Here is a 13,347-nt window from a genome sequence, read left to right on the forward strand (position 1 = left end):
CACTGAATTTTAATATCTTTTCGTATGGTAATACACTGTGCTCAAGTGGAATCAATTTGGAGCCAGTGGAGCACAGTGATATATAGAAACAAGTGACTGAATGTTAATATATTTTCGTATTTAATACACTGTGCTCAAGTGGACCCAATTGGGAGTCAGTGAAGCACAGTGATATAAAATAGAAATAAGTCACTGCATTTTTAATATCTTTTCGTATGTTAATACACTGTGCTCAAGTAGACTCAATTTGGAGCCAGGGGAGCACAGTGATATAAAATAGAAGTAAGTCACTAAATTGTAATATCTTTTCGTATGTTAATACACTGTGCTCAAGTGTTAAAATTAGGGACTTATTTCTATTTTATATCACTGTGCTCCACCTGTGCTAAATTTGGTCCACTGGACCAGTTACCGTAGTACTATTTCTATTTCAGAAGTAAATAAATGCATAAATGGCGCTCCGTAGAAGTAGAGAATGCTCGATCGTCGAATCGACGCTCTTGTGTGTCGCACACAAAAGCGCGTTGTTAGTGTTCATATCGAAAAAATGGCGACCTCTGCTATAAATCCGAAAGGTATGTATTGTCAAAAATGTGTGAATTGTGCATTTTTTGTATATTCAAAGATGCGATTGTATGGCTTTATACGTATTAAATGTCTTTGTATCCGCTCTGGTAGTAATTTGGTAAATATTACTACAGTTTTAATTAAAAATATTCAGTTAATTTTAGCCATCATGATCGTCGTGAAAGTAGGCTAGGCCTAGCCTCTAGGCCTAGATAGGCCAGGCATAAAAGGGCCTAGACAAGACCTATATACCTAGCCCAGTACTTCTGGTACCTGCAACGGGCGTGCTTCACATCCTCTAAGCAGTGAGTGAGTGAGTGAGTGGCCGAGCGGTTATGACAGTGGAACCGTAATTACGTAGCCATAACATCGGCAAGGGTTCGAGGCTCACTCACTCCATGGTTCTGGTGGTAGAACGAGTCTTCTCGGATAAGGACTATAAACCGTAGGTCCAGTGTACACATAGCTCATGTGCACTTTAAAGAACATAGTACATCTTTCGAGACGAGTAGGGGGTTACCCCGGTGTACTAGTCCCCACAAAACACAACCACTGTCGTCACACACAGCCACTGTGCAATTAATCAGAGACTAAATATCATGCATGCATGCAATAGCATGCGCACAAACCCTGCTTGTTTTGATCCTTAAGGATCGTTAAGCAGTATTCCGAAAGAAGAAGAACCGTCCCGCTACTATACTCTAGGCCTAGCGGATTACGGTCGAAGCGGCCGCCAACCAAAGCGGCCGCTAGTTCAATAACGGTAATTTGTATGGAACGCCGTGTGCTCTTTGATTGTCGTTGGTTTGTAATGTAATCTTTGATTGTCATTGTTTCGACAGGTTTTCTTTACTCGGACGTAAATAACAATCTACATTATTGTAATGTAATTTATTCTCTTTATTTTACAGATTGAATGTGATACGTTCTTTTAAACGAAATGGCGAATCGATGATTAGCCTACTTATTTTAACTAAATGATTTTAAATAAATGATATATATGTTTAATAATAAAGTCAATAACATTCATTGTGGTGTTTGTATTGTATATTAATATAATATATAATAAGCCAATTATTAAGAATGATATACATTTTTTCAATAAAGTATATCACAATATATAGTTTTGTTATTGTAGCCTATATTAATTAATCAGTAAAGTAACTATACTTTAGTAGTTTCTTCTTCTTTCTAATTTTTTTTACAATATACATGATTTTATACCTTCAGATATATAAATCAATTTAAAATGAGTTTTAAATACTAATATAAGATGCAAGTGTCTGTACGGTACGGTAATTAATTACGCCAATTTTTGCTAATAACTCGACTGGCGTAAATTATTATTGCAATACTGTATAAAGATTCGATAGTAGGTAAACGAGATATAAAGATTCGGCAATACCGTACGCAAACTATTAATGCAATATTGTATAATAACGATTCAATAGTATGTAAATGATATATAAAGATTCGGCAATACCGTACGTAAAATATTAATTCAATACTGTATAACGATTCGATAGTATGTAAATGAGGTATAAAGATTCGGCAATACCGTACGTAAATTATTAATGCAATACTGTATTACGATTCAATAGTATGTAAATGAGATATAAAGATTCGGCAATACCGTACGTAAATTATTAATTCAATACTGTATAACGATTCGATAGTATGTAAATGAGGTATAAAGATTCGGCAATACCGTACGTAAATTATTAATTCAATACTGTATAACGATTCGATAGTATGTAAATGAGATATAAAGATTCGGCAATACCGTACGCAAATTATTAATTCAATACTGTATAACGATTCGATAGTATGTAAATGAGGTATAAAGATTCGGCAATACCGTACGTAAATTATTAATGCAATACTGTATAACGATTCGATAGTATGTAAATGAGATATAAAGATTCGGCAATACCGTACGTAAATTATTAATGCAATACTGTATAACGATTCAATAGTATGTAAATGAGATATAAAGATTCGGCAATACCGTACGTAAATTATTAATTCAATACTGTATAACGATTCGATAGTATGTAAATGAGGTATAAAGATTCGGCAATACCGTACGTAAATTATTAATGCAATACTGTATAACGATTCAATAGTATGTAAATGAGATATAAAGATTCGACAATACCGTACGTAAATTATTAATGTATAGATTCGATAGGAGAGGGTCGAGAAACGTCGTGTCAGTTCAACGTTATATTTTCCCTTCACTACCAATATAATGAGATATACAAAGTACGTAAATTATTAAATGATTCGATAGTATGTAAATATTAAAAATAGAATATAAGATTCGATAGCATGTAAGTTAATATTAAAATACATATAAAATATACATTGATTTAACGGCCGGCAAACTTATTATACAACTTGTTATAGAAATATAAAGAAGAGCTGTAACTCAACTCGCTATAGGCCATGGCGTTGACAACATCAATCCAAGATTAAAGCGCACACGGCGTTCCATACAAATGACGATATTAAACTGGCGGCCGCTTTGGTTGGCGGCCGCTTCGACCATACTCCGGCCTAGCCTAGCTAGGCCCTAAGGCCCTATAGGCCTACTCTATAGCCTAGGCCTACCTATTTTTTTTGGTTAACATTAAAGAATTCCATTATTTTGTTTGGATGAATTATAACAACTCTAGACTAAGACTCTAGGCCTAGGCGTATAGGCTGTGGATTTTCAATTTATCTTTGAGCATTTGAATAATAGTGTTGAGTTTGAAAGAGTATAGGTAGGGATACCGAGAGCTGACTCCATTTTCATTACCACGATTAAACAGCGCGCACGTTACTATGCGCGCAATGTCATTGACGCGGTGTTTTTTTACTTTGGTAAACACTTTTTATTAGGTAATTGTTCTGAAAATAAATTAATTATCAATATATCATTTTGAGTAAATATTTATTTACCTATTATTCTATAAGATCGCTTAGCCTAGCGCGTATAGCTTTGTTTACTACGAAACCCTCGGAAGGTTCAATGACCTACCATTTTCAACCTTATTTTTGTAGTTGAGCCTCTTATGACCTCAAAATGTTTTTTATTCCTACACCAAGATAATATAGTTCCACATACCATGTGCTTGTTACTAAGAAAAATATTAATTTTAACTGCTAAAAAAACAATTTTATCCCGATATGAGGCCTTTATGATTCGAATATTTCATAGTAACAACCCATATACCATGAAAAATATCCGTTTTGTCGATTTTTAAAATAATTTTTGAAAAATTCCGAGGGGCTCAACTACAAAAACGCCATTTTATGGTATATATATAATAATAATAATAACTGGTACTTGATATAGCGCATTATGCTGAAAGCCTCAATGCGCTTTACAAAGACAGAAAATTTTGAAAAATTACAAATTAAAAAGGTGGGTTTTGAGGAGAGATTTGAAGACACTGGTGGAAGTAGCCTGACGGATTTCAATAGGCAACGCATTCCATAGAGAAACGGATGCCGAAGAAAATGAACGATTTCCATAAAACTTAGTGGAGGGATGAAATATATGGGCAAGAAGAGACTCAGATCTAGATCTCAGAGACCGCTTAGGAACATAAGGTTGAATAAGTTCAGAAATGAACTTAGATGAAGAATTATGAAGAGCTTTGAAAACAAAGAGCAGGATCTTGAAAGTAATTCTTTGTGTTACCGGAAGCCAGTGAAGCTGTCTCAGCACAGGTGTGATATGTTGCCTTTGAACGACCAATCGGGCAGCTGCCATAAAGTAATGAGTTACAACAGTCTAGCCTTGATGTAACAAAAGCGTGAACAAGAATCTCAGTTGATCTTGAATCCAGGTACTTCCGAATGCTTCCAATTTTACGAATAGCGTGAAGCCCAGCTTTGCAGATGTTATGTACCTGATTGGACATACAAAGCGTTGAATCCATGACAACTCCAAGGTTTCTACAGGATGACGAAGGTTGAATGAAAGAATTACCAATCTTAACAGAGGCAGTCCAACACGCAGGCTTAAAACGAGAAGAAAAATGAATAAGTTCTGTTTTAGCATCATTCATAACCAGGTTGTTAGATTGACACCATGCTCTGACTTCGGCAATACAGGATTCAAGTTTACTGACAGCAGAATTACGCTGATTAGGGTTGAAAGTGACATAAAGCTGAGTGTCATCAGCGTACGCCATACACTTCACATTGTGAGATTCAATAAGGTCAAGTAGTGGGGCGGTAAATAAAATAAACAGAAGAGGACCAACCACAGACCCTTGTGGAACACCAACTGTAAGCAGAGTCGGGTTCGACAAAACATCCTTGATGACAATGGACTGGGACCTATCATTTAGATATGATGCAAACCAATTATGACCAATTCCAGAGATACCGTAACGTGATGATAGACGATGTAATAACTGCTTATGGTTGATGGTGTCAAAAGCAGCACTGAAGTCTAAAAGGACCATAAGAACCTCATTATGGTTGTCAAGTGCAATGCTAATATCATTATGCACAAGAAGAAGTGCAGATTCTACACTATGGTTTGGACGATAGGCGGATTGTCTAGTGGCAAATAACCCATTTCTATTCAGATATGATTGCAGCTGACTGGACACAACCCTCTCAATAATTTTTCCAAGAAATGGAAGATTGGAAATGGGGAGGTTGATGAAAAAGTTCTGCAATATCTCTCAATCTTATTCTTAAAAAAGTCAGAGAATAGATTTGCAAGAGTTTTAGCATCATCATGAGCTGGAAGAGGACTAGAGATGGCAGTAGATGTTAACTTGTCAACAACACGGAATAACTTGCGTTGATCACATCCTAATACCTCATCTTTGTGATACTCCGTCTTGGCCTTATAAAGATGTTCATTGTAGTTAGTGCACTGATTATGGTACAGTTGTTTGTCTACCATGAGACCAGATTTCAGCCACTTGCGCTCCAGACGTCGACGCTCCTGCTTCATTGAATGATGTTCACCTGTATACCAGGGTGCATGAGGGCGAAGCACAAGAGTGCGAAGCATAGGTGGAGAATGAGAATCTAATATTTTCTGTAACGACACATTATACCCCTTCACCATAGAATCAATGTCTCTCGAATCCGGAGGTTTGATTGGCTTGCGATGACATCATACCAACAGGTACAGGATGTGTAGCTTGCAGAAAATTAGACGAAAATGCGTCGGAAACTTATGAAACCAAAACAAGTTTGGTATCAAAATGTTTGTCAAAAGCTAGGCTTCAACAAACTGACTGCGCAGAGTTTGAAAACATATTTTTATTTAGAAAATTGATGGTGGCATATATATTATATATTTGCATAGCACCACATTATGTTTGGAAATTGTGTCCAAATAAACAAAAATAAGATAAAAAGTACTTATTTATGTTTACCCTCTCTCCGGACTGCGCGACTTTCCCGGAGGAATACCAGCCAGCCAGGTTGTGTGATGATGTCATCATGCACTTCGCGCCCTATAATTGCTTACGGTACTCACCTAGCATCAGGTGATTTAAAACATTTTGCGGTCCAATATACGTGATATTTATGTAAAACCAAAGGTGTACACTGTTAGAATATATATCTAAAATATATAAGCAAAATCCCAAAATATTAGGCATGTTTTTCGATTTTTTACTAACAATTTTAAGCCCAAAATAAAATGTCATCGTGTAGACATGTGGGCAAAAGAATTTCAAATCTATAATCAGTAATTTTCCGGAAAAGATCGTACAGTCATTCGTGCACATGGTGACCCCTTTTAAACAGTTTGAAGGTCACACTTTTCTATAGCCTTGAAATGTCTGCTGCCCTCTAGCAGTTTTGCTAGCTTGTCATAGGGCTAAATTAGTATTAATATATCTAGAATAGAAGGCCTCCAATCTAGATTTTTCAGTTTCATTAACTAACACTAGGCCTAGAAGTTTTAGTATGCAATGAAATTAATCATATTATTTTATAAAAAAAAACTTTAGGATCTCTCCTGACAGTTTTATACTAACAAAGTATTTTCTTTTCAGATATTGAAGAGCAGATTCGTGAAATACAGGGAAAAACCAAGCATATTCAGAATGAAAATGGTAGTGGAGAAGGAGAAAGAAACCGTATTGGTCTTGGAGAGGGTGGTCATTTTGATCAGAGTATCTATGGTGAAAGTGGTAGTAGATACGCTGGCTATGATTTATCCATTGCAACAAATGAAGGAGAGGATGTAAGTATTTCTATATGCTTTTTATTCTTTTACTGATGTTGTAGAGTGAAATAAATGTATTAGCGCATTCTCTAGTATAATCCCAAGGCTAAATTCATTCAGTTAAGAAATTCATTGTTAATGTAATTCCCAAAATGTTTTACCCAGGACCTTTAGGACTATACTTGGTTGTATATGAATTGATTTATATTTTCAAGATGTGATGAACATTTTTCTATTTAATAAATGTACATCTTCACATTTTGCGTATATTATTAATCTTGTTACACTTTGATTGAGAATACTAGAACTGTGTATTAATATTACACCTGTTTCATGTTGAATTTAGTTTGTTATTAAATGTTAAAAACATGAAATCACAGATGTTGTTTTTGTTGTTTAGGAAGATGAGGATTACAGTACATCATCACTGATGGGCAAGAATTCATACGTTGCTCCATCTGCATATATTAGAGAGAATGAAGAACTTGCAAAGGTTGGTTATTATTATTCGCTTAACAAAAACTGCCTTAAAATGAACTTGGAAAATGTTGTTATGATGCCCAAATATGGAATATTTTTTTGAATATATTTTAAATTTTTTTTTCAAATTTTACTGCCTTTTAGATTGTTTAAATCATATTGAGTGAGCGCTATAATTGGCAGCACTGACATGAAGTAACCCATGTAGCACCATGAACAATGATCATAGCGCTATATAAATGGAAATTATAAATTATTATATTCAAAACTATGGATACAATTTCAACATTCAAAATAAATTCCAATCTTTAGAAAGGCCTAAGAACAAAGTAGCACACAGTGTGGCATAATTCTGTCTTTACATAAATGTAACTTTTTCTATTTAAAATAGACATTGATTTTCAAACTTTATATATATATTTTTTTGGTAGGATCATGACCCCATGGCAGAAACACGGATCCCACGCATCATTGATCGTGAAGATGAATATAGAAGGATGGCTAGAAGAATGATCTCACCAGCTCGACATGATCCATTCTTACTTGGTAAGATTCAATCTCCTTAGTTTACATGTTATACAATTGAAAATGTAAAAGTACAATGTACAAGCTATAATTTTAGTAATGGAAATTCATTTTTACATAGCATTTGTTTTATGAAACTTTATTCAATTCATCTTTTCAAACAATAAATCATTTTGAGTTGCTAACCATGAAATATCCTACTGTATAAGATAATCAAATAAAACATTTATCAGAAAATAAGTGCTATTTGTAATCATGGATTGAATGTAATTAGATAAAGATGTTGATTTTACTATGTTCTAAAGAATGTGTAGTATTCAAGATTATTCTACGATTACAGTAGCATGGTACATTACATTAAATTATTAGTTTTTTTGTTTCATTTTTGTTTTTTTTTTAATATTTTGGTTTTTAAATATCCAATAGCTACTAAACACAAATGTAATCAGAGAATATAATAACTGGCCTAGTTAGTACTGTACATAAGAGTGTATAAATAAGGCATAGTTAATCAGAAAATACATCCAAAAAAGTTATGCTACTTGAGCATTTTTAAAATCTACAAAATATGGGGCCTGTTTGACCATGTACTATCATTTTTTTATGAGATCGCATTTACTGTACTGTAGCAACAAGATATAATTATTGTAACTAGAGTGAAAATCAATTATCTGGATATGGAAACTAAAGAATGCTATGCTACAGAATCAAGAACATTTGATTATAATGATTTATATGATAGTCTATCGTGTAAATAATTATAATCAAGGGCATTATAAACTTCGCACTTAATAGTGGTATCATCGTACAGTAGCTTTATCTCATGCTCAAACAGGCTCTAATAGAACGCAGTGTCTATTTCTTCCCAGCTTACCTGGATAAACTGACATAGGCCTTTTCCCCTTCTCAAGTATAGCTAAGGCTCTATAGTACTGTAAGTTCTTTCTGGTGCGACAACCGTTTCAACGTTTTGCCATCTCGAAAAGAAATGGTGAGGTATGGATGGACGTTGCCGCCCACCAGAGGGCACGGTACATAAACGATACCACCAGGCTTGGAGGGTAATCCTAAAATATTATTACTTTTAGAGTTATGTTCTCACCTACAGTATGTCGGTTTATCCAGGTAAGCTAGCACTTATAGTCTACCAACACCACTGTTGGTTTGTGTAATTTGTGTGTTGTATGCAGGAACTGTACAAATGTAGAAGAACCGTAAAAAGCCTGTCGCTTGTTACTACTAAACAGAAATTAATCCTGCTCTCATTTCTTTCCCAAACAGCTTGGAATACGGCAATCATCTCTTGCTGGACACAGGTTCATGGTTTTAGAAAAATTAAAATAAGGAGAATGCATTAGAATGTATTAGCCAGAGTAAACATGTAACCCTTCTATCTGGCATTTCTTGAATTGCTAATCAAAAGATGCAGTTAGACATTACTGTACATACAGTACACTCCATCTTTTGGAGTTGTTTTACCTTTAATAGTGTCAACTTTACATCTATGCAAGTAAACCTGTTATGTTGATATGTTCAGATTAGGTGGCATATTGTAATTTTTAATAAGATACTATATATGCTTGGTCTTGTAAGTGGTAAGCTATACTCAAAAGTCACTAACGACTCAAAGATTAATTTTAGGCTTACATCGACTGAAGATAAACAGAAGCTTTTGAACGGATTAACAGTAATGCAGTACGTATCTACTCTGGCAGAACAGGAAGTATATGAAGAGTTGAAATATTAGAAAAGACTCTTCTAATGGTAGAATATCTTCTATGAAAACTACATTGTAATTGAAACCACTTTTTAAAATCAATCAAAGATATTTACTTGAATTAATAAGTTTATTTTATTATTTATCTAGTTCATTAAAATAAAAAATGATAATAAAAAAAATTGATTTGGAATGATTTCAAATTTTAGGTTTCAATAAGATGTGTGTTTTTCTCCAAGAATATATTCCCTCATGAATTGACTGTTTTTCATGGCACTGATCAATAACAATGTCCTTACAAGGTAGAGTGCTGATGCTTCTTGACTAAGGCCTGTCCACACTGGCTATTACGACTTAGAATGGCCTAGATGGATGCCTGTTAGGAGCGTCAAATCTCTAGTAGCATATACAGATATGTATCATTGCCTACTGTAACTTGTAAGGTACTTGTTTGTAAACTTTGCCATGCGTTAAAATGTACAGTCTTCAGTAGAAATATAATAAGAAAACTTGTATGATTTGCTTTGCAATTTTAAAATTTATTATGTTATATTAAGAATATGATGTTTGAATAGCATAAAAATTTAATCTTTTAATCATAAATTCAGGTTATATTTGTAACTGAAGACCTTACTTATTAACACCATTATAATGTTATTTGTTTTTTACACATGTTTTCAGTTGGTACAGTACACTAACCTATTTCTTCTTTTTTCTCTTTTGTATCTTACTATTCTTGTCTGTGCATACAGGTGGCAAGACTCCAGATCCATCTTTAAGAACATTTGCCGACACAATGAAAGAAAAGCAACAGGCTGCACAAGAGGTACATTTTACAGCCTATATAATACCATTCATACCATGTACATAAGCTTAAAAATATTATAAATTATTTACTACAAATTATGTTTTTTGCATTATATTTAGTTAAAGATATATTGTCCCCTGAAACATTTTTTTGTTGTTGAATATGGCATTTTAATGTCACCTAATAGTTATCCACTTTGACCAAAAATGTATTTACCTAAAAAAACTGAAAATCTGTAATTTAAAGCTAAAAATAGTCAAATTGGCTGCCAGCCAATGGGTTTTTAGTTGAATGTAACCATTTATAAATGAAATCATTATTTTTGTTTTATCTATGGAAGTGAATAAACTTAATTAAGACTGTATTTTTTTGTGATTTTGGCGGACAATACATCTTTAAAATGATGTTGACCCTGATAATGTTGTTTATTTGCTAACTTGGAAATTAAAACATGAGTATGTTATATTATCAATGTGACACTAAATCGATAGTAGGGTGGTTCATAGGGTTAATAAACACCGTTATCATCGCCTTTAGAAAAAGCATGGACAATGCAAATTAACAGGTTCTAGGACACCTACCCCCTAGACAGTTACCCCCCGGATGTTTACCACCCGGACAACTACCCCCGGACAACTACTCCCCGGACAACTACCCCCTTAGGATAACAACCCCCCGGACAACTACCCCCTTAGGACAACTACCCCCTTAGGATAACTACCCCCCAGACAACTACCCCCCCGGACAACCACCCCCTCTCTTAGGACAACTACCCCCCGGACAACTACCCCCTCTCTTAGGACAACTACCCCCAGGACAAATACCCCCATGGCAACTACTCTTGGTTCTCCCGGTAGTGAATACTCAGTCCCGCTTGCTTAATCTAGAAAATTAAAAGGTGAAATATTTTGATTTATTGATTTGCTTCTTTTAGATAAGACGGGTTAAAAGAAAATGACATCTTCACGTTTTGTGCACCAACACAAACCAAAAACATCATTTTGTTATTAAAGCACATTTTTCTATATGACGGTTGACCGGTGTGCAGTAGTTAGATGGTTATGATGTTACTTTTAGTTAATATTCATTTAGTGGGAATCATCAGTAAAGGATATACCTCATTGAGTGGTGATAGACAAATTATTGTTTGCATTGTTGGGGTTTGATTTTATGTATATTTTAATTTATATAACTAACTTACCCTCTCGTGAATCCTCTGACAAAGATGAAAGAGGCATCCCTTAATTTGGGCATCTGGGAAAACTTGCCTAAGGGCGTTTCTTGCCGCCATTTCATAGTCAATCCGTATTGTCGTTGGGTTGAAGTCGCCCAGCTGTCGAATGACTTCCAAAACACGTATGTATGTAGGCTGTGTCTTGTTTCTTAGGAGGGCATAGACAAGTGGTACTACATGGCCCTCGTAAACACCATGCACTGTCCACAGTTGGAAAAATATCGCTGGGACGACTTTAAATGTTCCGTCCGCAAACCAGTGGTTAGACGCTGATAGGACCTATACATGCAAGAAAATTTACATTTAGCGTGACTCATTACTTATTATAATAACAACTGCACGATTTAATAGAATAGGCCCTATAATGTATATTATATAAATACATCAGGCACAGAACAATAATTCTAAGCCGCCCGGTGATATACTGAAATGTTTAATTAATTAATTTGAAACGGTAAGATGAGATACCTGAATGTTTCTTTCTGTGGCAAACAGGAGAATGCGCTGAGGGTCATCTCTGCCAGAGTCGTGACATAAAAACGGCTCCCCGGCTAGCGACATTGTCTGGTCTGGTACTATGTCTAGCTCGTCTATGGTCCTTGGTATAGGCAATGCATTGGGGTTGTTCAACTGTCGTTGTCTCCTAATGTTTCGTCGAATGTTATTCACTTCTGGAAGGGCAACTTGGCCTTCTTCAGTGGCCTGAGGTAGTGTCCTCATTAATATCTGCTGTGGGCGTTCATTTGTTGTTGTGGCTCTTCGTTTGGTTGCGGCTTTCACTTTTTCGGCGTTTACCTTTCCATGGGAAGGCGGATGTGAGTGTTCAGTCTGTCCTCTAAACCTGTCGTCACCTAAAACCTAAAACAAAAACAGCTTAAAATTAAAATTGATAATCACAATGTTTGATAAATTCAAAATTAAAACAATTTCATTAACACATTTTTAAGCATAATATTTAAACAGGTACAGGCCGAGTCTTCTCGGATAAGGACTATAAACCGTAGGTCATGTAAAGAACCAGTAGATCTTTCGAAGCAGAGCATGGCATGACTTTTTATGGGAAAAACATGTAGTCCAAAAGTGTAGGCCTAGCTTTTTAACATTTCTAGATTTTATGTATGCCACACATCCCATATCTAGATTATAAGTTAGTATGTCACCATACGGTCAGACATAGATTTCGGTACTAAACATAGTGTCTAAAGTAAGCCTATTTCGGCCAATTATTGAGGCATAATTGATAAAAGCTAACTTTCAATACTGACCTGAACCTTTGCTCTACACTCTTTTTTATTTCTTCGTTGTTCGCATTCGAAGGACTGCCATCCGTCAGCAAGGTCCTTCTTTTTAACATATATAAATCCACCGAGGAGTAGCTTCCTTCCACCACGAGTACTTTCAATCCACTCCATCTTATTCTTAGTCGGAGAAATACGTGTGATGTGACTCGACAATTAAACTGAAGTGTACTAAAACTATAGTTTTCTCTTTCCACATGGCTCCTTATCGGCATCGGCAGTTCGACGCGTATATCTATACCATATCTGATTATCACGGTAACGCGCGCTGTTTTTGATGTCGGAGTACAAAGCCATGCCGAAGTCGTAGAAGTCAACGTCCTGAGCCTGGTGGCATAATGATATTCATTTTAAATGTAAAATTGGCATGACCCTCTTATTTCAAAACGAAATAAAGTTGTTCAGTGTTTTTTGAAACCATCTTAGTTGTTCTAAAGGGATAGTTGTCTGGGTGGTAGTTGTCCAGGGGTTAGTTGTCCTACGGAGGTAGTTGTCCTGAAACATTATTTGCCCTCGGAGTAT

General features: G+C 35.2%; 1 protein-coding gene across 2 annotated transcripts in view; it reads left to right on the plus strand.

Moving 5' to 3' along the window:
* Positions 1 to 503: 503 nt before the first annotated feature.
* The window catches only part of LOC144840056 (splicing factor 3B subunit 1-like), a 33,364-nt gene continuing 20,520 nt past the window's right edge, over positions 504 to 13,347 (plus strand). The window contains exons 1-5 of one of the 2 annotated variants that reach the window (XM_078695703.1): positions 504 to 575; positions 6,591 to 6,781; positions 7,164 to 7,256; positions 7,675 to 7,789; positions 10,238 to 10,311. In XM_078695703.1, coding sequence (XP_078551829.1) covers positions 548 to 575; positions 6,591 to 6,781; positions 7,164 to 7,256; positions 7,675 to 7,789; positions 10,238 to 10,311 — 501 coding nt within the window. In that variant the 5' untranslated portion in view covers positions 504 to 547. Of the gene's footprint in view, positions 576 to 6,590; positions 6,782 to 7,163; positions 7,257 to 7,674; positions 7,790 to 8,012; positions 9,533 to 10,237; positions 10,312 to 13,347 lie in introns of those variants that run through there. The other variant, XM_078695704.1, reaches the window with a different exon arrangement.

Source organism: Antedon bifida, chromosome 4, assembly GCF_963402885.1.
Source record: "Antedon bifida chromosome 4, ecAntBifi1.1, whole genome shotgun sequence".
Lineage (NCBI taxonomy): Eukaryota > Metazoa > Echinodermata > Crinoidea > Comatulida > Antedonidae > Antedon > Antedon bifida.